Source organism: Hyposmocoma kahamanoa, unplaced genomic scaffold (genome assembly GCF_003589595.1).
Source record: "Hyposmocoma kahamanoa isolate Upper Pololo Valley unplaced genomic scaffold, ASM358959v1 62, whole genome shotgun sequence".
In the NCBI taxonomy this organism is placed as follows: domain Eukaryota; kingdom Metazoa; phylum Arthropoda; class Insecta; order Lepidoptera; family Cosmopterigidae; genus Hyposmocoma; species Hyposmocoma kahamanoa.
The window spans coordinates 10,894,732-10,922,529 of NW_020653850.1; the positions used below are offsets into that span (position 1 = coordinate 10,894,732).

At 38.3% G+C, this 27,798-nt stretch overlaps 2 protein-coding genes across 2 annotated transcripts; both read right to left on the minus strand.

The window, feature by feature from the left end:
* Positions 1 to 333: 333 nt before the first annotated feature.
* LOC113229764 (cuticle protein 16.5-like) lies at positions 334 to 4,527 on the minus strand. Its single transcript, XM_026463446.1, has 3 exons — positions 4,463 to 4,527; positions 1,491 to 1,503; positions 334 to 1,223 (listed from the first exon to the last, which is right to left on the minus strand). The coding sequence occupies exons 1-3, from the start codon at positions 4,525 to 4,527 to the stop codon at positions 450 to 452; spliced, it is 852 nt and encodes a 283-aa protein (XP_026319231.1). The 3' UTR covers positions 334 to 449.
* Positions 4,528 to 5,578: 1,051 nt separating this feature from the next.
* LOC113229453 (ice-structuring glycoprotein-like) lies at positions 5,579 to 16,369 on the minus strand. Its single transcript, XM_026463048.1, has 5 exons — positions 16,335 to 16,369; positions 15,444 to 16,081; positions 11,850 to 11,854; positions 11,364 to 11,410; positions 5,579 to 6,215 (listed from the first exon to the last, which is right to left on the minus strand). Exons 1-5 carry the CDS (start codon positions 16,344 to 16,346, stop codon positions 5,628 to 5,630), a joined length of 1,290 nt encoding a protein of 429 aa, XP_026318833.1. The 5' UTR covers positions 16,347 to 16,369; the 3' UTR covers positions 5,579 to 5,627.
* Positions 16,370 to 27,798: the final 11,429 nt, after the last annotated feature.

Genomic DNA, 27,798 nt, shown 5'->3' on the forward strand with positions numbered 1-27,798 from the left:
TCAAGTCATAACAGTTTTCATATGACTAAGAAAACATTATCTTGCTGCTATGCTGCTATACTGCTAGCTGCTGCAAACATATGTTCAATTACTTTCGTTTTTCGTATATATTTATTTTAAATAATAAGTTCTTTGAAATTTTGAAACTGCTTGGTATATTTTTGAAGAAGGAAAACATGCAAATTATTACTTGAAGATTATTTACAATTATATTCTGTGTAGTCCGAAAATGGTATTTTTTTACGTTTTAATTCATTGCTTTATTTCTATACTAAATCCTGTTTTAACTTGACAATGTGCTAATTTTTTGGAATTTTAAATGTTTATGGGGTGAAAATACGCAGACAATTTATTACATATTTTTTTATTTATGTTGACTTAGTTTCATTATTTACAATTTCATTGTACAGTTATCTATTATTAAATAAATAAGGGTGTAGAACGTTGATTTACCAGCCGTAGCTAGCTCCTAGGCCGGAGTACGAGACGTGAGAGACGGCAGGAGCGGCGTATGTGGCGACAGGGGCGGCGTAGGTCTTAGTCACAACGGGAGCAGCGGCATAGGCCTGGACGGCGGGTGCGGCGTATGTGTGTACTGCAGGAGCGGCAGCATAGGTCGCCACGGCAGGAGCAGCGTAGGTTTTAGCCAAAACAGGGGCAGCGGAGTATGTGGCCACAGGGGAGGCGGCATAGGTCGGCACGGCAGGTGCCGCAGCGTAAGCTACAGGCGCGGCGTGAGCATACGACGAGTAAGACACGGCAGGTGCGAGGGTCTTAGCGACGACAGGAGCACTGTAGGTGGCAACAGCAGGCGCAGCGTAGGTCTTAGCGACTACTGGAGCAGCGTAAGCCACTGGAGTAGAGCGCTGAACAGACTGATAAGAGTACGCAGGAGCGACAGTCTTGGCAACGACTGGGGCAGCGGCGTATGTGTGTACGGCAGGAGCAGCGTATGTTTGTACGGCAGGAGCAGCGTATGTTTGTACGGCAGGAGCGGCAGCATAAGTAGCCACGGCGGGAGCAGCGTAGGATGCCACGGCTGGAGCGGCGTAGGTTTTAGCCACAACTGGGGCAGCCGCGTATGTCGCGACCGCGGGAGCCACGTGTGCCGTTTGGGTTGAGTAGGAAACTGCAGAAACTGGAGCACTGTATGCCACTGGAGCGGCTGCGTGCAGGAGGTTGCCGGCGGAGGCGATTCCCACGGCGCACAGGACAACTACTAGCTGTAAATTAAAAACAGGGAAGTTCTATTTAAAGCACTTACGTAGGAACACACACAATGGACCACCTGAAAAATTGTAGCTTCATAGGTAGAAATAGGCCCACCATAAATAGTTTCATTCTGTATTTACTAATAAAATATTGCGGTCTATACCTTTCCGTACATGTTGTTTGTTAGTTGGTATATGTTGGAATAATCACAAGAACAATCACGGTCGCTTTTATATCGAAGCGACGAACTGGTATTGACATCGAATTTGCTCACTCACCCACAGGCGGTTTCTGTTACAATGTCAAGGCGAAGCTCTATTCAGTACGAAGACAGTAACTAATATGCATTCTTAAAACTTTGAAGAAAACTAGCCTTATATAATTATACAAATTAATGCAGACATGTAATTAGTACTGGTCGGATTATATTAATCCAAGATACATGACGAGGACAGCTAAGGACGTGAAGTCTCTGCTCAGAAGAGATACGTGCCTAACGTAACAATGGTCATGTCATATTATAACATAATTTTAAGATATGTATCTAAGTAAATAATTTATGTAATAAAAGAGCAATGAATTCTCCTTATAAATAAATAGTCATTCACCCTGATTATAGGCCTCATATTGCTATTTGAATTTGTATATTTTTTTAAATCTTACAAAACATTATGTTTTCTGCGTACGATTTCTCTTTAGCCCAACTCGTAATAAAATTTGTCACAGGCACACAATGATATTATAATTGTCTCACTGCAGGCACATATAATCACTATCGTAGGTAGCAAGTCGTGACCGAAATTTTTGTATGTCGATAATTCATTTAGTATTCTGATAATTACTTTTGATAATAATTTTAAAATAAATTTAGTATAGTGTAGAAAAATATCCAAAATAAGGATCTTTGTTCAAAAATCACAGGCAATATGTTGTGAATCACTGCTAAGATGGTGTGAGTCTTACACGCGCAATAGATCTCAATTGGTAGCTACATGTGGCGTAGCGGTAGTTGCCCGGGCATGTCTGCAGGAGGGCGGATGGCGCAGACTTATTCTGGAATTGGAACAATTGTCGTATTTTTTAATCATAAGCGTTATCTTAAATGCCCGAAAGCCTCAAAATTCTTTAGATAGAGATAGCAAAAATAACGTAAGTGCCAAAAAAAGCTTAATATCCAATGCTTAAAAAAAATTTTAGCTGTAACACAATCGGTTGTGTAATTCATTATTATTATATTAAAATTTAATTTAGACAAAATATTACACTTATATGTAGAACTATTTGAAAAAAACACTCTCCTGTAAAATTTGTTTTTTGTCGCTTACACTAAATCGGCGGTAATGGCTCGATTTATTCATACTGGAGTAGGTCCCTACACATACAATTGTAAATATTTAAAAACTACACACAAACAATGTTAGAAATAAATAAGCCAAGTTCACTACAACTATTAATTAGGAATCCGATAGCATGACCTAGTATCGATCCATTTAATGAAATCAATTTCTTCTTCGACTTTTTGTATCAATTGAGCACAGGCGGCTTAAATAACACATAGGACAGAGAACGTTTTAGAAAAAATTGTGAAATTCGTTCTAATATGAAATTGCGGTGTCATTTTAAAACAATAATTAAAATGTACATATACGTTTTTATTGTTATCAATGTACGTCCTGAAAAACTTCCGTTGTTTGTAATGGTTTGTTTTTCTTAAGGCACAAAAAATACACTGTAATGACTACATACACCATATCACGCCATTGTGACGCTAGCGTAGGCAGCGACTATGGACCTCCATCTCCTATGCCACTGATATACCTCTTTGATTTCTGTGTTTTTGGTTGTCTAATCAAATAAAAATTTATTTTTTTATAATATCAAGCGACGACGGGATGAACAAGTCGTGCGCCTGATGATAATATATTATCACTCCTTCAGATATAGACATTGTTTTTTTTGTTTACCTAAATATTTAGGTACGTGTTAATATTAATAATAATTTTAACTTTTTTGTAAAAAAAACCGGTTGTCGAGTTCTTAGGTTTTCGCGATTGTTACACATAGGAAATGAAACTATTTTTCCGGATTTAAATCGCGTATATTTATTATATTTTTTTATTGAATGATAATAATAAATTGAACTTAATAAAAATTCATTCAATAAAATAATTTGTAAAATGTAATGTAGCGTAAACTGGAATGTTTTCTTTGTAAAATTAAAAATAAGGTATTTAATTAATAACTATTGTAACTATAGTGAAAAAATAGGGTGGTTTGCATCAATATTAGACATAACTGATTGAAGACTGTACCAGCTGAGTCAACTACGTGAAGGGCCCGAGACGTCAGTTTGTTTGAAAAACAAATATACGCGATTTAAATCCGGAAAAATAGTTTCATTTCCTATATCTAAGTATTTGTCAAGTTTTATTGAAATTAGTTACCGGAAAGTGCGCGAAATCGGATTCTACCCCTAGTTGCGACCCTTAGAGATGAAATATTTTCTTCAAATTTAAATGGGACCAATACTGAGAAACCCTCTTTCTAACAAAACAGAATCATCGAAATCGGTTCACAAATGCCGGAGTAATCGCGTAACATACATACAAAAACATACAGTCGAATTGAGAATCTCCTCCTTTTTTTGAAGTCGGTTAATACGGTAACACGGAGACGTAAAGATAAATATATAATATATACGTAACTAACTTTTGTAATTTGCAAAACGAGCAGTGAATTTTCCTTACAAATGATCACTCACACTGTCTATACGAGTATATCGCACAAAGCGATTGATTTCAGAAAGTTTCTTACAAATGTTTTACGTGATTTCTGAGTATACAATTTCCCTTTAGCCCAACTCGTAATAAAACTTATCACTGGATACCTGGTACATACGTCAGGTAATCTGTGTCGACGATAACAAGGCGTGCGCGAAACTTCTTTATATCTATAATTAACTTAGTATATTACTCATTGGTAGGTCAGTGTGTCTACTAATAATACTTAGGAACAATTTTAAGAAAAACTTCAATATTTAGTATAGGGTAGAAAAATCACAGGCAATATATTGTTTTGCGACATTACGCAATAGATCTAAATAATTGGTTGCCATGAGTGGCTTTAAGTGTGAACTCTCATTGGTGGTCTTGATGGTCTTGTCCGGAACCGTCATCTAGGGCCACTAATTTTCTCACGTTCGTTAATGATAGATATTGTTTCCTCATTAAATATCGAATTCCAAACTTACGCTGATGTGCTGAAGGTATACCAAGGTGTGGATTGACTCTTTGCAAAAGTAACCTCGGTCATCATTGTTCACTGTCCTGCATGTACTCTTCTTACAATGTAATCAGATTTGATTACGATATATTCACGGGTTCTGCGGTTTCTGCTAAGATATGAATTACTAGGATTCCATAGTTTCCTTTCCTGTTACATTCAGATGGTAGTAGCTGCCGTTCCTTTACACACATCGTACCTGCGGTCTCCTACTCCTAGCGCACTTAGTTCCTGAGATCGCTGCATAAGCCACTGGTTCTGTTGTGTCTAAAATCTACGGCACTCCTGCCGCTGCTACCTATGCAACTGCTCGAAAACTTGCTGTAGAAACATTCGCTGTATCCGACGTTCTACTGCATCCGACGTCTACAATAAAGCCATCACTCCAGTGTAGTCTTTTCAGTCTATTCAGCATCTTACTCCCATTGCTTAGTTGAGATACACACGAAAACGGTATTCTTACAGCGACAAAAAGCAATGTATCTCCAGGCGCCCTTGTGCAATACAGTGATAATTTATTACGAGTAAAACGGGAAGGATCTTAGTTTAAGTGAGGTATGGGTGTGATTGGGAACTTTGGGTTAGATATTTTCTTTAGTTCATTATTTGTAAACTAAATGTTATTAAGAATTAGTTTCTTCAGGTGGAAGGCTATCCGATGTTTATAGTGACTGTGGTGTAATTTGATTGGAATGTGTTTAAAAAAACAAATGAGTAATATAGTTTGCTCTAAGATATACTTGTAAAACGAAAACTTTTGGTGTAATGCTTTGTTGTTGGGAAATTATAGTAATAAATTACAACAATTCATCATTAATGAGACGACAAAAACAAAAGTTTTCATTTTAAATAAGTAGAAAATTTTAGAACAAACTATAAAAAACAACGACAAAATATTTAGGTGCCATTTTCGCGAAACTATGATCATATTGGTTGACAACACAGACCACATGTTGACAAGTTATTGTTTTTCAGCATCAAACTATACTTATTTATAGCGATCTTAATAATTGAGGGGAAAATAAAATGCAGAAAATACATTATATTAATATATGTTGATGACTTTGTTTCATTATTTACATTACATTGTACCGATGTCAATTATTCAATAAATAAGGTTGTGGAACTTTGGTTTACCAGCCGTAGCTAGCCCCCAGGCCGGAGTACGAGACGTGAGAGACGGCGGGAGCGGAGTATGTGACGGCCGATTTTACCAAGGAAGGGGCAGCGGAGTAAGTGGCCACAGGGGCGGCGGCGTAAGTCGCGACAGGAGCGACGTAGGTCTTAGCCGCAACAGGGGCAGCAGAGTATGTGGCTATAGGGGCGGCGGCGTAAGTCTGCACGGCAGGAGCCGCAGCGTAAGCTACAGGCGCGGCGTGAGCGTACGATGAGTAAGACACAGCAGGAGCAAGGGTCTTAGCGACGACAGGAGCACTGTAGGTGGCCACGGCGGGTGCAGCGTAGGTCTTAGCGACTACTGGAGCAGCGTAAGCCACTGGAGTGGAGCGCTGAACAGACTGATAAGAGTACGCAGGAGCGACAGTCTTGGCGACGACTGGGGCAGCGGCGTATGTGTGTACGGCAGGAGCAGCGTATGTTTGTACGGCAGGAGCGGCAGCATAAGTAGCCACGGCGGGAGTAGCGTAGGATGCCACGGCAGGGGCAGCGTAGGATGCCACGGCAGGGGCAGCGTAGGATGCCACGGCAGGAGCGGCGTAGGTCTTAGCCACAACAGGGGCAGCCGCATACGTCGCGACCGCGGGAGCCACGTGTGCCGTTTGGGTTGAGTAGGAAACTGCAGAAACTGGAGCACTGTACGCCACAGGAGCGGCAGCGTGCAGGAGATTGCCGGCGGAGGCGATTCCCGCAGCACAAAGGACCACTACTAGCTGTAAATGAAAAAAATAGAAGTTCTATTAAAACATTTACATAAAAACACTCAAAATAGATTGTTTGAAGAATTTAACAACATAACAAGCCCACCATATGGCAGCATTTCTATACATTTGGTAATAAAAGATTGCAATTTTATACCTTCGCGTACATGTTGTTTGTTGATCGGTATGTGTCGGAATAATAACAAGAGCAATAGCAGTCGCTTTTATATCGATGCGATGAACTGGTATTGACATCAAATTTGCTTATTCACCCGCGAGCGCTTTCTGTCACAATGTCAAGGCAGTACTCTACTCTGTATCAAGACAGTAATAAATATACATTCTTGAAAATTTGATTAACCCTTGCTTGATATATTTACCCATATTATATGCAATTTAGTAAAATGTAGAAAAATATACAAAATACGGAGCTTTGTATTGTATCACAAACAATACATGAATATATACTGCCAAGGTTGTTTGGGTCTTAGGCCTAGCAACCAATAATAGGATGGTTCGGCAGGGGATCCTTCGGCGTCTCTATGTGCAAGCGCACACTGATGGCAATCCCGCGGTATCCCTACATATGATGCGGCGTCCATAAGCGTGCTGAACAGAGATGAATTAAAACTCAATCCACCTGCTCGGATTTTAACCGAGTTTTTACCCAAACCGGGTTTTAATCGAGTATTTACCCAAACCGGGTTTTAACCGAGTTTTTACCCAAACCGGGTTTTAACCCATTTTTAAATTTGTATAAGTAACTCCATACTAATTACAAATTTCGATGTAAAAAATATTTTTTGGACGAAGAAGAGGCAACTCCACACAATACCAACCTTGCAATCCTGTGAATTCTCAATATTAGGGTGCACGTTACGTTTAGATTTTTATGAAGATTCAGGTGCGTAGAGATCTAAGGATTTTTTTTATTGATTTATTGCAATGCGTTTTTCAATCGACTCGAGTCTATATCAGAAAGCTATAAACATTTGGTAATAATATCATTACATTTGAACAAAACTCGCTTTACAGCCAATATTCAGTTGTAAATAGTTGTTGCTCTCGATTTCTGGTGTTAATGGGTTTTGATCCAATTTAAACCCGGCTTTAACAAAGCGCCTGGGTTAGAACCCGGGGCCGTGCCTATTTCTGATGCTGAAGAATTCCGTCCCGATATAGTGCTCGTGTCTGGCCTCTTTAGAGATCAGTCTAGCTAGAAACATCCCGAAGATTGCCGAAGCATTCCCAAGAGGATTCTCGGTATCAAGCATGCCGCAGCTTTGGTTTTGTAGCTACGACTACTGGAGTCGGCAAACTAAAGTACATAAATAAAAAAGGTGTGTAATAGAAGATAATATAATAATTAACAACAAATAGGTAATCTTTTTCTCTTTGTATAACAACATTTGATATATATTTATAATACATTATACTCAGTGAATGTTACATCTGAAGCGTTTATATAAAATAAACATTATGCTATCGGTATATTAGATTGAAAGTTGTTATATCAATCGTCTATTATACCCAGTGACCTTTATATCATGCAAGAATATGTCAAATGTCTGTATACCATAAATTAATTATATCTGTTGAGCGTTATAACGACTAATAATCTCAGTACAGAGTACTAAAAAAACCGACCTCAAAAGTACGTGGAATCACGTCTATTTGCTAAGTTTCATTGAAATATGGCGTTTCTACTAGGGGTAGTTCGCCACTATACAGGACTTGATACCGGAGATAATAAAAATAGGTTCTCACTACGAAACTACTCAAAGTATATCGAGAGAAAAATGCCTTGAATTGGAGAAATAGCAAAATCAACTAAGTAATTGCTAAAAGTAATTGCTCCTAAATTAAAGTTAGGCGCTATTTATAAAAATGAATCTTCATGCGTGAACAGCCACCCTTTGAGGTGGATGATTTTCTTCAAAATAAAATGGGACCACTATGGAAATACCCCCTTTCCAACAAAAAAGAATCATGAAAATCGGTTCACAAATACCGGAGTTATCGCGTAACATACATACAAAAAAAAAAAGAACATATAGTCGAATTGAGAACCTCCTCCTTTTTGAAGTCGGTTAAAAATACGTCATTTATTGTTATATATTACGAACGGCACCCGTAAAGAAAGTGCTACATTTTTTAATATAATTTTTTGTGTTATTTATAATGTTGGACTCCACTAGTATTTAAGTTACAAATTAATGAAGAAACAAATAAATTACACTCGGTAGATGCAATGAATGATGTGGGTTTTTGACTTAGTCAGGTAAGCAGGTATGTGCTTTACTCCGCCGACACTAGCATTATCGTTGAAATTTCAAGAATAAAACCATAACTTTAAGGTATACTTATTACCTTTCGTCATTTAAAAATCTTCAGCCGAGCCATCTCGTCTGTGGGCGCCGGTTCTCACCTACGCAATATATATCGACGGGTTGTCATTTGTGGTTGTACGTCTGATCATTGATATTGATGCCTTATGGTGTAGCTCAGGATGCTCATCCGGAATCACTACTTTTTCGCGTACGTGTTCGTCAATGATATTGCTTTTACCGTTAAATTCTAAATTGTAAAATCTAAATACGAACTGCCTCTGTGGCCGAACGGTTACCATGTCGGACTGTCACGCACAATTTACTTCCTAGATGACGCCCGGTGACTACAATCAGGTTCACCACTAGCTAGAGATTTTTATAATATAATAATAATAAAGACACAACCAGACAGGCAAAATGCTACACCAAGAGCTTGCCCTGAAGTACGGACTCGTGGACTAAAACGGAACTAAAACTAGAAACTAGAAATTAGAAACTAGAAACTAAAATCTATAAGCCGAAACCGAGAAATGCCAGAAATATCTCGACCTGGCGCACTAGATCACCGACATGTGGGTTGTGGCCATCACAAATGCCGCCTTCTGCATCCTGTCCTGCACGATACGGCACGTATTGTTCACAGGTTCATGAACCTGAGTCTCTGACCCCGACTATGCCATTGCAGGGGTATACGGCCTCCCCATATAAAAATTCAAAATTATATTTTAATTCTTGGGAGAAGCGAGAATCTAAAATAGATATCCAAAATATAATAATAAGTTATTATTATTATTAATAACACACACTCATACCCCCGCACAAGGGAAACCCTGCATCGCGGTTGCCATGGACACACAAATAAACAACCACAATTTACACCCAAACTCACGAGAGAAATAAATGTAGACCATAGGTACAAATGTTTCTCCCGGCTCGGGAATCACATCCGGGACCGCTGCGTGGCACTTCGGCACGGTAACCGTTCGGTCACGGAGGCAGTTTATTAGTTTTTATTAGTCACCTATTTCATTGACCTACATAATCGTAAAACATTTTTTGCTCCCGTTAGTAAAACTAACGTAGATGTAGACAATGTTGTCCACTTTATCGTATGCGTTCTTCTCTTATCGCGTGTATCAAATTTGATTTGACATATTCTGTGATTCCATAGTCTCCGCGCTAGGGACTCAATTGCAGCTTCATTATATGCTAGCTTCATGATAGGATTTTTTATAGTGCTGGTTCACATGATAGCGGAGCGTTAAGCGCAGAGCCGGCCTTATACTATGTCATCTTTTTAAAAATTAAATATAATATAATGTATATCTCATTACTGTCAGTATATTTTCAGTAATAATAAAAATAATAATAACGCACCTACTCAACATAATCCCGCTCTAGGGAAACCCTGTGTCGGGTTCCATTGGCACACACATGATTATGAATACAAAGATCGAACACTCGGATGGTTAGAGCAATGCTACGGTGCAGCATGGTCGTGGGTCAAGTCTCACTGGGTCGACGAATATTTTTTCTGTGTGTTCGATCTCTGTATTCATTATCATAAAAAATATTTAAATTTGATAAAATAATAATTGCATACAACATTGAAAAGTATCATTAAACATTTCTTTAGGACTTGGTACAAGTCCCTACATAACATTTTTATAAGTGCACACAAATCTAAAAAAAGAATAGTTATGCTCCATACATTAATAATAAAACATAGAAACACAAAGAAAGTGTTTCATATAGGGTTTATTTGCTTAATTTTATTAATAGTTATAATATTTTCGCCTCACGCCAATAAATAAAAACAAATTCCTAAAGATCTTTTCGGTTTTATATCATAATAATAGATTAAGAATCTACTCACGTTTTTATACTAGTACTTTTGCGACATAATTTTGTTTTTTGTTTTAAATGGCTAAACTTAAAAACGAACAAGTTTTATTAAATTCGAAAAAAGTTTTATTGAGTAACGTTTTCGTTTTTTACATACAAACATAATTCGTAAAAATCAGTAGTACATTTATCAGTAAGTCTTAAAAATGATTTGTTTTGGTTACTTCTTAAAAGGGTATTCAGCTCCATAGTTGACATAACCGTAGGCAGGAGCGGCAGCGTTGAATGTCCATGGGACATTGGCATGGGTAAGCTCAGGAGTTTCTACTCCATAGGCACTTACAGCAGGAGCAGTATTGTAACCAGCCGGAATAACCGAGTAAGTTACCCCGGGAATAGCCGAATATGACAAACTAGTGTGACCAGCGGAATAAGGTACGCCGGAATCAGAGACATAAGATGCACCACTCAAAGGAGCTGCATAAGTTATACCGGGAGCAGTAATGCAAGTGGCAGGGTCAGCAGTATAGCTGTCAGCAGGATCCGCGGTATAAGAAGTTACAACAGGTGCTTCTAGAGCGGGAGCGGAGACTGCGTAACTGGCATACTGCACGGGGGCAGCGGCAGCGTATCGTACCGGAACAGTGGAAACGTACTGCACTGGAGCCGGAGCAGATGCAGAATATGTAGCTACACCGGGACCAGCCGCATAAGTCGCTTCTGGCGCCTCAATGGTGTTAGCAGTGAGTCTAATGGGAGTAGCAGGTGCTGTATACGTTGTAACAGTTTTAGCAGCTGCTACGGGAGCGCTAACTACAGGAGCAGCGTAAGTGCTCACTAATGGAGCAGAAACAGTTTTAGCTGCTACAATAGGAGCTACTACAGTTTTCTTCGCAGGGATAACTTGATAAAAGTTCTGATAAGAATATGCTGGAGCTACAGACTTCACTCGTGCAGGTTCGACGACGTAAACGGTAACATGTGGAGTTTTATTGTCCTGAGTGACGGGAGAAAGGTATGCCCTAGTAAGAGACGGTGAATCAGTTGCATGGTTATAAATTACTGTGGGTGCGTTGAGTCTTTGAGCAACAACAGGACCGGACACGGAGTGAGTAGTAAACAACTGATAAGAAAAAGATGGAGCGAACTTAGTAACAACAGGGTCGGCAACAATTGGAGGCGAGTATGTCTTGCTTTCTGGCAAAACGATGCTATTTGTATCAGGTGCAGTGTAAGGGGCACGCACTGTTTTAGTCACGATAGGGGCAGCAGTCACGGTGGAAATCGGTGGGGTAGAAGTCACAGTAGCTACGGCTGGAGAGTAGGCAATGACTATTGGGGCACCAACAGAAGTAGGTGTCACAGGAACATGAGCCGTCTTTAGGATGTTTGGTGTAGAAGAAACAATGGTAGCAGCAACTCCCTGCTTGCCGTCTGGCGCCAGACCATTGCTAGCAGATGCGATTCCCGCGACCCACAGGATTGCCAGTAACTGTAAACAATATTTACTTTATTCTGTAATCAATTACTTTCTTTATCTTCAATATGCAGTTTTTAGTGAAAAAAATAGTGAATGAGGTAAATGACATTAATTTTTATTTTTGTACCTTGCCGTACATGTTTTACCCGTCTATATTGATGACAGAATAATTTTTAGGACATTTGCATTCGCTTTTATACTGGCGTGAACAAACTGGTATCGAATACTCAAAAGAGGCTCCGTGGAACCTACTTTACATAACAAACATACAAAAATAACATTTGTGTCATTGAGTATAGGATTTATAAGCAACTGCCCAAAGATGATTGTTTTCTTTTCACCTTTAAAACTGTAACAATATCATTGAATTGATCTAGTAAAACATTTGCAAGTTAGCTCTCCTAGGTTAGACCAATATTACCTAAACAGATTATCTCATCAACTAACAAACACCTTGGATGTAAATTAAGCACTTTAGTAGTGTAGTGCTATGAATATTAAAGAAACCTTCATGGTCCTTAATTGGAGCAAACAACCATTCTTTATAGATGACAATGTAGCAAGTGTACATATTTGTAATTTAGCGTTAAGCGTTAATAACTTAATACGCTCCAATTTTACACACGTAAGAAGTTTGAACAGTTAAACTCTTAAAATTATATTTACTTAAGTCGTGTTTTTACTTAAGTTTATTTGTTTGTTTACTTCGGTATCTGTTAGACGATACGAGTATGTCGATCGAGCGACCTCAGTTGTTGCCGATGCAAGTTAGGAATCGACAGCAAATAGTTATGTTTGTTTTATTTATGTTACAAGTGCGGGACGAACAAGTGGTGCACCTGGTGATAAACGACACGCCTGTCTATAGCAGTGCCACTCAGGACTTTAAATCGCAAAGATTTGAGGAATACTGCCACTGCGCCCGTCACCCTGAGACATAAGTTGAAAGTTTCATGTGCCTGCAATTTCACCAGCACCCTTACCCTTCAAAACTGGAACGCATGCTTGACGGCAGAAACAGGTAAGGTAGCAGTACTTTCCTAAACGAACTCTTTCATAAGAAGGCCTACTGCTACTACTATGTATATCGCTGACATTGCTGGTTCTTAATAAAACAGTCGCCTATATTTTTATAGCCATTAAAATTTTCTGCATAGTTTCCGCCTTATAGCAGAATTTATTGGTACATTGTTCATCGTTAGCGCCAAATTCGGTCGCGGTCATAGTTATCATAATTACATCCCTCCTAAGCGCGTATTTACAACATACAACTGTCAGACAATACTATACATACTTTTAAAAACATGTTTAAAGGCACACTTATATGTAGTGTACCTATTTCACAACATACTCGTACTTTCAATAGACCGTTGTAGGTACACTGGTTATGTGAACTGAATAGCAAATGTTTAAACATAAAATTGATGCAATTTTTCTTTTTGTTCTTCAGACATGCTAAATAAAGAAAATAAATGCACAATACATGCACACATATAGTTAGCAAGTATTGTGAAAGTTTCTCCATCTTCATCTGCTGCGTGTTAGTATCCATAGTTGAAACAGAAAGATCCTTTCCACAGCTTTTTTTTTTACCATATTCACCATGTTGTTAATTTTATTTGTCTTGTCAATGCGGTTTATGTCGTCATCTTGAATGATGACAATCTTCTCACTTCTTTCAGAGAAATTCGTTTGGTGTTCTGGCTCGATTAATTTGTAGCTTAGTTGGTAGAGCGGTATCCCTCATTTGGCATACAGACTCAGGTTCGAGTCCGGTCAGATCGAAAGTATCTTTTTTTCGTTCGATCTTTGTATTAATAACTATAACAAACAATAAAACTTAAATGAAGTTTTACTGTTTCTAATTTAAATGTTATTTATTATAATTTATTTGTATCGCTCTAATTTTCGTTTTTATTCGTCTTGACTGTTCGATATGGACATCTATGCCCATTATTGATTTTAGATGTTAGATTATTAACTAGCTTAACCTTCAGGTGGCTTTTGGATTTTATCATTCCAAATAAGGCATACTGTTACGTATGTACGTCTCAAATGTGCAAGTTACGGGCGATTTGATGTTTGATTTGATAATTTTTGCTATCAGTATGAATAATAAACCATACCAAAGTAATAAATTTATCACTTAGGCTGATGCTCTTGAATGATCAAATTAACTCATAGAGACCGGTCCGTATCAATAATATCCGATTAATCAAACTGCCCGTAATTATACATCTGAAACCCTCCGCAGTCGAATGGCTTGCACACCGAGTTACATGACGTCTGGGTGTTTGTACTTAGGAAACACAAATAAGTGTAACTCAAGTGCTTTAGTTACTTACTTTGGGATCTGAGTAACGTATGTGATGTCGTATAATATTTATACACAAATATAAAAGTTATAAGTGAGCGAAATAAACAAGAATAACTAGACAATTTAAAGAAAGAAGAAAATTTAAAGAAATTTAGAGAAAATAAATAATTTTGTATTTGTATGCTTATATATACAAATATTTGTATTATTATAGTACAAAACGGAATATAAATAACTAAAAAAAATAAAAAGCTCTTCTCATAAAAATTTTAGCAGAGGAAGCTAATCAGAACCTCCAGACGTGTTCAAAGCACACCTTTGATTTGTTTAAATCTGTCCCAATGGGTAGGTACTCCACAAAATAACAAATATTTTTCATGCTTAAAAACACTCGGTGATTGCAAACTGTAGGTTTCATATTTTAGCAATAAAACAATCCATACGACAAGCAAAGTTCAACTCAACATTATGTACGTATATATTCTTTCAGTAATATCCTTACAACTATATTTGAGAATGTTTACTTTTCGACGCGGAGACTCAACACGACCTCTGGCGCGCGCACACTGACCGTTGCCACTGGCGGGTGAGGGGCTCGGTTGTGCCTTTATTGTAAACATAAATGCTACTACATTTTCTGTCAAACTGACTGTGCGTAAGCGCATTTGTTCTAAGTTGCCCCTGTGCAAATGTGCCTCCTTCTCCCCTATTCAAGCAATTTATGTGTACGTGTAACCAAGCTATTTTGGTTAGGTTTGTTTTCACGTTTCACCACATATTTAAAATTTATTTCATTGTTGTGTTTCGTATTGTACTTATAACTTAATAAAAGAAAGAAAAACGCCAAGAAGATTTATACATAAGTTTTATTTGTATGGCAAGTCATTTATTTTATATATTGTCTATATATTTACAATAACGTATTCGTTGATTCAGTTTACCAACCATAGTTAGCGGGAGCAGAATACGCCACAGCGGACTTCAGGATGGGAGCAGCCGCTGCATATGCGGTCACGGGAGCGGCATAGCTCTTAGCCACCAGGGGAGCAGCGTAAGAGGTATAGGCCGGAGCGGCATAAGTGGCCACAGGGGCGTAGGACTTAGCGACCAAGGGAGCAGCAGCTGCGTAAGTCGCGACGGGAGATGCGTGAGCAGTTTGAGTCGAGTAAGAAGAGTAGGAAGTCACGGCGGGGGCAGCGTAGGTCTTGGCAATTACGGGGGCAGCGGCGTAGGTGGCTACAGCGGGCGCGGCGTACGCAGCGACTGCAGGCGCAGAATAGGCAGCGACAGCAGGTGCGGCGTAGGTCTTGGCCACGATAGGAGCAGCCGCGTAGGTGACAGGAGAGCCGTGAGAAGTGGAAGTGGAGTAGGACGAATAAGAAGACACGGCAGGGGCGATAGTCTTGGTCACGACAGCGGGAGCAGCGTAGGCAGCGACGGCAGGCGCGGCATAACTCTTAGCAACATAGGGAGTCGCAGCGTACGCAGCCACAGGAGCAGCGGCGTAGGCAGCCACGGGAGCAGCGGCATAGGCAGCCACTGGTGCAGCGGCGTAAGTCGCCACAGGAGCCGCGTGAGCGGTTTGGGTGGAGTAAGAAGAGTAGGAAGTGACAGCAGGGGCGATGGTCTTGGTGACTACGGCTGGCGCAGCATATGCGTGGCTACTGTACGCCAAAGGAGCGGCTCCATAGAGACCGCCAGCGTGAGCAGCACTCAAGGCGCAAAGAGCGACGATCAACTGCAAAAATTAAAATTCTAATATTACACTTTAAGAACTTGACATTTCACTATAGGTATGTCGACTTTATCATATCAATCTATCTACAGATTTAAGTACTGAACTATTTCAACACAGTGAGATATCTTTTATTATTATATATTACTCTGATGAAAATCAAAATCCATTCAGGCAAGTTGATCAATAGAAAACTGTACGTAATTGAGATGACTTTACTTATGAATAAAAAATGACGCTGGTTCAAGAAACACACCTTGGCGTACATGTTGGTGGTGCTAAGGTTGGCAACTGAATAATTCCGACAATGACTGCTCCGGTTTTTATACTTTTTAACTACCGTCCATACTGTCCAATTCTCTTTCATTGCCAAGGCGAGCTAGCGTCATAGGTAACTTAACCTACGCGTTGACTTTAGAGATAGCCTTTCGATTTCGTTTGTTCCGTTTGGCATAGGACACATAAGCCTTGGAATCTACTTATGCTTGCGTCCTCATTATGCGCAAATTATAGGTGCTTGTAAGGATGAATGGATCAACCATCAAAGGAAACAAAGCTTTTTAGACTCTACTTAATTATTCTTTTGTTAATATGTATTAGTGCCTGTGAAACGTTGCTAAATTGGCAATGAAAGTGAAACATAGACGAAGCGCTTTTATCATTGTTCTTCTTATAACCTATCTGCGTACGTATTTTCTGAGTGTTTAAATTGATTATTGAATTTCAATCGCATTCAGAAATTATAAACCAACGATCACATTAAGGATTGGCTCTGGCCTATTAAAAATACAATTTCCGGATTAACTACATTGTAAATAAGAAATTATTGTTACATTCAATATTTTTTCTGTAAGATACAACAATAATAGTTAGTTTGGGCGACACATTCCAGTACATAACAAGGACAATATGTATGTATTTCCTACTTGCTGTGATTGAAATATGTAATCGGAATAATTCTTTTAAGGTCTTAAGATTAAAAATTCATTACTTGTATTAAACATAAATAGTAAATAAGTACAATACACTTTACTGTCATAGGGCCCAAATATTCTTATTTTGAACAAAAATATGTCGTTTGTAAGATTTAACAAAAACCAAAATTTTTTGAGCAAATATTTAATAGAAGAAAATTAGCCCTAATATGAACTCATATTGTATGTCACTACATACAACGATTCGCTAGAGAGATAAAATATTTCTATAAAAAAATCTATGGGCGCAATTTACCACATCTATTTGTCATTTTTTTTTTAATTTTTTAGTTGTATTGAATACGGTTATTGGTAAATACAGAGTCTTTAAATTTACGATAGGTACATACACTAATATATTTATCTACATATGCTTGTATCTATAAATAATATAACTAATGTATGCAATACTGAAGCTACCTTACATATACCTATACCTTTATAATTAAACATATATATGTATGTTTATACATTTGAGAGAAAAGATCCTCGGCTAGAAAGCCTCATGTCAGGGATAAAAAGCAATCTTAGAAAACATGTGAAGCTCCTAACCAGCATTGAACAAGACTGGTAAACTGTAAGTATTTTTTTACCATAGAAAAGATGAACCTTTTGCTCAGTCAGTGGGAAGCGAATAGGTTAGGTTAGTTACTTATACAGAAATATCTTATTAATGTGAAAGAATAATAAGTCTTCCTTCAATGAGCTGAACGCGACTTACGCGAGAGCGATATAAAACGTGAGATCTCTATGCGAGAATAGCAGTATCTCGCGCTTCTTGTCGCTCTTGCGCAAGTCGCGCCCTATCGTGCAAGCCCTAAAGGTCTCTTTCAGTATTTAACAAAAAGTTTTATGTTTAAGGGACTTCTTACGTTGCAGATCAGCATGGTAACGAACGGTTACCATGTAGAAATGTACACATAGAAATCCCGGGTAATCGAACCCGGGCCGGGAGAAATTTGTATAACCTACATTTATTTCTCTCGTGAATTTGGGTGTAATTTGTGATGGTCTATGTGTGTGTCCATGGCACCCGCGACACAAGGTTTCCCTAGTGCGTGGCTTTTAAAAAAAATGTGACAATCTCGGTGGCACAGCACTTGAGAGAATGAGAACCGAACCTTTTGTCAATCTGGTACATATGAGGGCGCGGTCAAATTAGATGCATTACAGTCGCACGTCTGCAGTGCATTTATAACTTTTCATATAATTCGTCAATCACTCATCAGACTTCTACAAATGTCTAATTTGAACGCGCCTTAGAAGCCAGGTAATTGGTGCAATTATCTAGCAGATTTATAAATTTAATCATTGACTTACAAATAAATGGACGACGGGTCTAATACAAAAACCACGAAAAAAATGTCCCAAGTCTACCTATTCGAAATTTAAATCGTAATGTCATCGCAGTATCGCGCTGTCAGTCGAACAAATGAAGACTAAAGCGGAGTTTGGCGCTCTGTATACGATTTTAGCGCCTTACAAGTGCGGACACTTTTTAGCGCGGACCCGACGTCCACATAATTGTAAGTCAATGAATTTAATAAATACTTTTTTCGTCAGAGTTTAGTAGGTACTTAATTATACATATTTCATCGACTGTACAATTAGGTAAAATTTAAAATTTAAAATTTACATCTAAGGTCAAATTCTGCCCCACAAATATTTAAATTCCGTTATTACGTGCGAAGTGCAAAAACCAAATCAAACCGGCCTAAAGGCAATTATTTATCGATTAATATTGCGTGTAGTTATATAAAGTCGCAGCAGATAGACTCCTTTGAAGGTTGTATCTGAACGTCCAGTCGCTAAATTTGACAGTTATGCAAATTAAATATCACTTAGAAATTGTAGAATTGACGAATAACACAATGTAGATAACTTAATTAATTTGCTTTATTGATTTCACTAAGTCAAGGACTATCCATTAAACGTCCCACTGCTGGGCACGGACCTCCTCTCTGGCGAGGATGTAGGCCATCAAATGCGGGTTGGAAACGTCTCACGTTTCTGAGTGTTGTGAACCTTCTTCGACGTACAGGTTTCATAACGACGTTGTCGTTCACTAAAAAACTCAAGGTAAATTTGGAATCAAATTACGCACATACTTATATTCCAAAAAACGCAGAGGTGCGAACGCACGTATATATATACGCAAGTATATACATATATTACTTAAAGTATCTTCAAAAAACGTGATACTTATGGAGCTTTTAATCACAATGATGTTAGGTCGTCACTCTGATACATAAATGACAAGTCCCATGTGCCTGTAATTTCACCAGCACCCTTACATTTCTAAACCGGAACGCAGTAATGTTCACTTTTGGCGGCAGGAATAGGTGAAGTGGCAGTACTTCCCTGGACGAACTCTTTCACAAGGAGCTCTACTCCTAGTAAATGTTTTCTGTAATGTAGTTTTTTTTAGAAAAAAAATATAATTGTAATTTGTTATTTTGGACATAATATAAACATCACTAAGTGTCTTTGTGTTAAAGACCATAATTGATGTGTCTAGAAGAAAAAACTGATAACTTTCAACATTAATGCAGTTTAGACACTGATACTGCTTTTTGAAAACAAATTTATTAAAATTCCACAACATAACGAGTACCTACCCAAAACTAATTTATAACCCTCAACTTGTACACAAGTCGGCACTCGTATATTAATATTGACATTAAAATAGCATGATAATTCCCTCAATTAGGAAGCAGAAGGTCGCGGCATACCTAGCTACTATTTAAAGCACTCGAATACAAGTCCATTCTAGTCTAGTTACAAAATACTCTATCTGCCATTATAAAAGCGCTCACTATCACAGATCACCTAAGATCCATTCTAAAAAGATTTCGAAATATTAAAACTCAAACGAAGGATAGTAAACTTACACTCTACTTACAAATGTACGTTGATCTGAGAATTTTTTTTGCATCTATTTCTACAAAAATGTTTTTACAGGATGTTAAAATAAATCACGGCTCTTCGATGACTGGTTCTTAAACAACATACAATTGTATTAGATGCTATAACGAGGGAAAGACACGATTCTATAGAATCTTCAATAACAACTAAACATTAGTAAATTGTTAAATCACAAGCTATGAGTTATGGCGTAATACTTGAAGAGCACTACATATGAAAGGTACCTATCCTGTACCCAATCCAACGCTTCCTCTTACACCACTTTCGCTTAATAAGTTACTTGTAAAGCTAGCGTCGTGTCTTCGTGTACACGTCTGTTGGTATCTTTTAATAGATGCCTTTTTGAGTATGTAATGTTGTGAACCTAAAAATAAGATTTCACTTGTAATTTTTATTCTAAACATAAGTTTAATAAACAAAATTAAAAATCGAAAGCGTATGAAATTGCTCATTCATTACTTATGTTTAAGTTTACACCTACGAGAGCAGCAGTAGTCCAAAAATAGAATAATACATTTATTAGTAGTAGAGCTCCTAGTGAAAGAGTTCGTCCAGGGAAGTACAGCCTCCATACCTATTTCTGCCTCTAAGAAGTAATGTGAACATTACTGCGTTCCAGTTTTGAAGGGTAAGCGTGTGACTTGCGAACTTTAAAAAAAACTTGTGTCTTGCGGTGACAAAGCAGAAGAAGTGCCCCTCAGGTCTTTGCGATTTAAAGCTCTGAGTGGCACTGCAACTATAATGGACAGGCGTGTAGCTTACCAATAGGCGCAGGACTTGTTCATGCCGTCACTTGATATATAAAAAAATAATAGTACGAGAACGGTTGTTTCTCAACTGAGAGATCGTAGATTCAGATCCCTATACTGCCGTCGACTAACTAAAAGGCGGATAAGTGACAAATGGTCAAATAGTCGTTTTAAATAGGAAAAGGTAGAGCACAAAATTGTCTTTTAAAAACAATTAAAATTTGTTAACGTGTTCGACTTATCGGAACTTACCCTAACGACGCATATCTGAAATATCTTTAAACAATTTCAATATTCTGAAAACGGGGTTATAGTTTTTATGATATCCCAAAAAACTATTTTGTCACCAGTCACGATTTAGTTACGGATGGCAGTATGGTGACGCGTATCTATGATTTTCATTACTAAATTACTTACATTTATTAATGTTTAGCAGTAATACCTCACATTAACGGTAAAGGGTAATCCTCAGGGAGCTTATATTGCGAAAATGATTCACATTTCTTAAAAAACGTGTACAGTAGCTAACCCACATTGGTTTAGCGTGGCGGACTATGATAAAGCTTCTTCTCTCTTAGAAGAGACCCTTCGTCTCTTCTTAGAAGAGACCCATGCTCAGTAGTGGGGCGTATAGTAGGTTGATAATGATGATTACTCACATGTATTTAAAAAGGATACTTTTTCAGTGTGTTCCGAACTAGTGTTTAGTAGTGAATAGTATAAAAAACTACTACACAATTAGAGGTCTTGAGTACTGTCAAAAAACGCAAACCACAGTACTTTGGTCGTATAATGCGTAATGATAAATACGACCTACTTCGACTAATTATGCGAGGGAAGATACAGGGAAAGCGACCGTCTGGAAGAAGGCGTACTTCGTGGTTTACGAATCCCCGGAAATGGTTCAACCTAAGCACAAGATCCTTGTTCCGTGCAGCTGTCTAAAATACAGATAAGATAGCCCTAATGATAGCCGACCTCCGGTAGGAGATGGCAACTCAAGAAGAAGTGTGAGAAACTTCATGCACTCTCATATAAGATGATGGGAAGGAAGTGATGAACGCTTCAACTCTTCCATGACGCAATATGTTTAACTGCCTCTTTGGCCGAACGGTTACCATGCCGGACTGCCACGCAAAAGTCCCAGGTTCGATTCCCGGGCCGGTAGAAATATTTGTATGGCCTAAATTTATTTCTTTCGTGAGTTTGGGTGTAATTTGTTGGTTGTCTGTGATTATGTGTCCACGGCACCCGCGACACATGGTTTCCCCTTTCCCCAGTGCGGGGCTATGTTGAGTGTGTGCGTTATTATTATTTTATAAAATGTGTCTATTTTAAAAACCTTTAGTTTATGTTCTGTTTCTGTTAATTATTGGAGAGTATCTACTATTCATTTGCTGCACCCCAACGGGGTATGTTTGTACTTAGTAATTCCCTGTGTAATGCACGTAGGTACTAACATTGTTTGCAATAAATAAATAAATAAATTACCGATTCAATTCATATTGACGGTTAAACGAGTTCGTAAGGGAATTAATGCCACCATATCTATTTCTGGCATCAACAGAAATTTGAGCATTACTGTGTTGTACGAGCGCAGTGGCAATCTCCCGCAGATCTTTGCGATTTAACGCTCTGAGTTGCTTTGCAACTATTATGAGTAAGGGCCAGTGCAAACTGGCGGATGACATGGGAAGATAGAAGAGTATGTCCGTCAGCGCACACTGATGAAGGATGTCCGTTACAATATAGCGAGAGCCCGCCATAGCCAGCGTACCGCAGAGTCCGCTGGAATGCACCAGCATCCGCCAACATGCCGCCGGTCGCTTGGATTTACTTCCGTTCCACTAGCGACAACAAAGTCGAAACGTCTCCGGCGCCTTCAGACAGACTCGGAATACGCCGGTGAATTCCGGCGCGTGTCTGTGGATTCCGGTGCATGTTGGTGGATTCCGGATGGATACTGGCGCTTCCCGTTACGGTACCTTACGTTTTTTTCTTTATTATAATACCCAGTGACGGAACGAACAAGTCGTGGTGATAAGCGACACGCCTATCCATAACACTTGCAGTGCCATTCAGAGCTTTAAATCGCAAAGATCATATGGGTACTGCAACTGCGCCCGTCACCCTAAGACATAAGTTGCCCAAATCCCATGTGCCTGTAATTTCACCATCATCAATACCGCAGAGAGAAACGCGCTGCAATATTCCGAGTCGGTCTCAGAACATTAAAATTTATCCCTTATTTCGATTGCAATAGCATAAATAGGTACATATTGATAAATTTAGTGTCCTCTACCTTCCCGTTCGATGGTCTAGCATTTTGTTGGATTTTGTTCACATTTACTATAATTTATAGTAAACTAATATAACTTCATAATATTTATTTCCACTTCGTGCATTCAAAATTCACAAATGCGAATTTTTAAAGATTTATTTCAATATTTTCTATTTATAAAACCCTTCCCTGAGCAGGCTTGAAAATGACCCTTTTATCCATCAATCGTCGATCAGACCGCGTAGATATATGTTCCCAATTACATTATAATACCTCCACACACATTTATACAATATGTATACAACATAACAATGCAACAACGACGTCACGACGACACGTCCTTTGTATCATGTACTTTTTCATCGACATAAAGTAGGTATGCTATGACAACAAACAAATTACGTAAAATCACTTATAAATTTCAAGCCCTTTATCTATTTACAACAATAGGTTATGTTATAAGATACGACTATGTCACATAGGACATTGCACAATTTTGCTCCAATAAATAATATTAAAATAAAGACAGACTTGTTTTATTATTTACCAGTACATGACCTTTGAGAAATTTAAGGTCGTTGACCAGACACCATTATCTTGAAATCACCAAGACAACAAAATCTGAAATATTGAAACTTGTTAAAGACATTTTAATTATTTGTGTATGAAACAAAATAGTAATTTGTGTGAACAACTTCATTTTATTTAAATTAATAAGTTTCTATTTTAAAAGTAGTTGAGATATTAATACTTTGGTGCGTTTACAGTCAGCTTTTGTATTGATTAAAAATACAAAACAGTTATATATTCCGCCATTCATTTTAATAGTGCACACGCATATAATTTAGAATTTCATTGCCAAAAAAACTATAAAAAACTTGACCGATTAAACTATAAATGTGTTTTAAAGCAGCAATTCAAGTAGTCACAAATAAATTACAAGAGTCGAAGACTCGTTGAAATGATATCAATCAAGCATAGTGCCCAAGGTCCGGTCTATTCATGTCTGATATGCGCTTTATCCTGACCTTGCACACTTCCTTTATTAAAACTAATATTAATACCTATCTTACTGTGATTATAACTATAAACGATGATAGATACAATTTAAGTTTATACAAACTTCGAATCCGGTCTTTTGCCACTAAGAACTTAAGTACCCAACGGGTAGAAAATATTTCCTACTTAATTTTTCTTTTTTACTTCATTTTCTAAGTCACAATTAGAAAAACCTAAAAGTATTATTTTTATTTATAAAGCAAACTTAAGTGTAACCCATAAAATGTAAGAATATGTAAAATTCATTGTTGGTATACCTATTTTTATTCGACTTCAAAAGAAGAAGCAGGTTCTCAATTCGATTGTTTCTTTTTTTTAAGTATGTTACGCGATAACTGAGGCGGCATTTGTGAACCGATTTTGATGATTCTTTTTTTTTATGTAAAGAAGGTACCTCAGTAGTAGTTTCATTTAAATTTGAAGAAAATATTCCACAACTAAGGGTGGTAAACTAGGGGATGACTCCGGTTTCGCGTTCCGGTAACCGATTTCAATAACACTTGGCAAATAGATGTAATTTCACGAACTTTTGAGGTCGGTTTTTTTTGTACTCTGTACTGAAATTATTTTATATTAATTAGGAGGCAAACGAGCTGACGAGCTACTTGATGAGAGGTGGTCATCGTCGCCCATGTACATCTGCGACATCATAGGAGGAATTTCTAATTGTTGCCAGCCTTGAGAGCCCTGTTGAGTCAATTTATTATGGAAATATTTCTGTAATAACTGTGTATAAATAACCTCAGGTAATTATAATGAGTAGAGTACCTTCCTTGATGTCGTCTTATCCGTCTCTATCTAAATGTAAAATACAAAGAATGCCAGTGAATAGGATTATTAAGAACAAGTTCGACTGTTTGGTACGAGTAGGTGTTCTCCACGCTGCCCTATGCAAGTTGCCAGTAGGTACTTCTACTTATTGTTATTACTACCTAGTATTGTGCGATATATCTCATGACTAGCTGCCTACCCGCATACCTTTAAAGATACCTATTTCTAATAATTAGGATGATGTTTATTTCGTAATTTCTCTACAAAGTACAAATAATAGGAACATGAAGGTCTTAGTAATTTTAGGACATATTACGCATTATGAAGGCGTTGCTTGTTAAAGGTTTAACATTTGTAGGTACGTACCTACGTAAAAGCACCTAGGAGGAGCTACGTGCGGAGCTGAGCCACCGCTCCGATCGCACACAGCCGCAAAGTTACGCCGCCGCAGAACGTGATCGGCCCTCTTCCGATCACGCTCGGCGACCTCCTTCTGGAGCATCACCGCTTCACATGGATTGATCCGCCAGCGCAGCCACTACTATGCCTGGCGGAGAGAAATCTCGCCCGATCCGGACAACCAGGGTGTTCCGCTCGGAGGCCCACGCGGGGTACTCCTCCAGCGTGTACTGGGCGATTACCTGGTACCTGTATGTACCTACTACAAGTCACCGGGCCCTAACCTTAGGGAATGACACATACATACTTATGGCATTACTAAGATTGTAACAAAGATTATATTAAAGAAATCAAAATAACAAAATTTATAATCGTACTCGTAGATTTGTAATTAAAAAGTAAATTATATTTTCGTGAATTAATTTTATTTTTACGCAGAACCTGCTTATTTCAACATATAAACGCCGAAACTGTTGAAGCTACAATTTTTCATTTTGTACTATAAGTTCCTTTATTGCAAGCACCGAATCAGAAGGATTTTTTTCACATTAATCCCCTAAAGAGGTAAAAATACTGGGGCTTTTTCAAGACGAGAGTGAATTTAGGTGTTCATGCCTTCAGGTGAGATGGAGGCCAAAAAAAATAATGTCCGTTACTCATAAACCCGCACTAGGAAAACCCTGTATCACGGGTGCCATGGACACAACATACACAACCACAAAGTACACCCAAACTCTCAAGACACATATAAATGTAGGCCTTACAAATATTCTCTCGGCCCGGGAATAGAACGTCTTTGCGTGGCAGTAATGTCAGTATTTCTGTGTTCCGGTTTTGAATGGTAAGGGTACTGGTGAAATTACAGGCACATGGAACATGTCAACTTATGCCTCAGGGTGATGGGCGCAGTGCAATGCCCCTCAGATCTTTGCGATTTAAAGCTCTGAGGACACTGCAATTGTTATGGACAGGCGTGTAGCTTACCATCAGGCGTGCGACTTGTTCGTCCCGTCGTTACTTCTTGGCGGCAAATAAGTAAGGCGGCAGTAGTGGTAGGTGGTTCCCTGGACGAACTTTTCCACAAGGAGCTCTACTGCTACTACCTACCTTTTGTTATAAGTCTAACTTATATCATCGGATTATCTATTTCACTTTAAAAACTTATAATTACCCATATAATTTGCGATGACAATTACAAAGTCCCAGGGGCATCGAGTATATAACCAGAAATAGCAACGAAATGTCATTTAATTTGTTTGAAACCTATTCTGCCAAATCATTAAGATGACGATTGCGCTCCGATTGGCCAGCCCGAATTCGTCAATGTCGTCAATTGTTTTACTTCAAATCGACTAGTTTAACTTGAGCTTTGCTATAATGGACGTTAATTGAAAAATGACACATTATTATATAAATGTGATTTTGTTAGTTTTGTGATTAGATGTTTTTCCCACACCACTAAATGGAACAGCCCCACATAGTTAGAGATATTATCTTTATTACAATAAATACATAATATTTTTGGAATATAGGGAGACGTACACACAGGTCAGTTGTTGGCGCTGTACTATTTCAGCTTTTTAATTTGTGATTTCAGTGCAAACGAGAGTTGATATTTAAAGTGACATAAGGCCCATTTGCATAATGAGTTGCCAGGGATGGATGGTCCTTATTTCGTCTCTATTTCTGGTTATATACTCGATGCCCAGGGGCCAACATTACACCTAATAGCAGTAGTTTTATGAGAGACTTGCGAGCTTTTGTAGGAATCTGTTACTTAACATAATAAGGTGGAACTACAAATAATATTCATATGTAAGTTCTTCAGTAGCTTGCAATTACTGCATCATGCAGTTACTCACAAACCTTTACTGCGTAACTCTTGTAATGATTGCATAAAAACTGATTCACCAATGTGCACATTAATAGAATTTAAAATCTAAAAATAAGTACCAACAACAAATAGAAAATCAATATAATGTAGCAAAAACATAGAGCAAGCGGTATTTCAAGGTAAAAGGAGAGTTGTATCACAAGGATGTAATTTATACGCCCTTGCTTGCTCATAGTGACTCAGAAACAAGTGGGAAGTTGATTCGGTGATAATCGTTTGACTTCATAGTACTTAAGAGGATATGTACGTCAATACATTATGCGGATTCTTTAGGTAAATTGTACTTAGATATAAGAGTGGTTACATACGGCGACTTTTAACAGCGATGCAAACACACGTTCGTGAAACGCGCGATTGCATCGCTCAACTTGCGATTTATAGGCGATTGCATCGATACAAATGCGCGACTGCATCGATACAAACGCGCGACTGCATCGATACAAACACGCGATTGCATCGATGCAAACGTGCGATTGCACTCGCCTATAAATACCAAGTGTAGCGATGCAATCGCGCGCTTGCATCGCGTTTGCACCTCTGCTTCAAATCGCGCGCGTGTATAACGATTAGCGATTGCATCACGCTTGCATCGCGTTTGCATCGGTGTGTAACTAAAAATCACCGTGACCGCTCTAAGTGTTACCTATCGCCTATTTTTTATAATTATA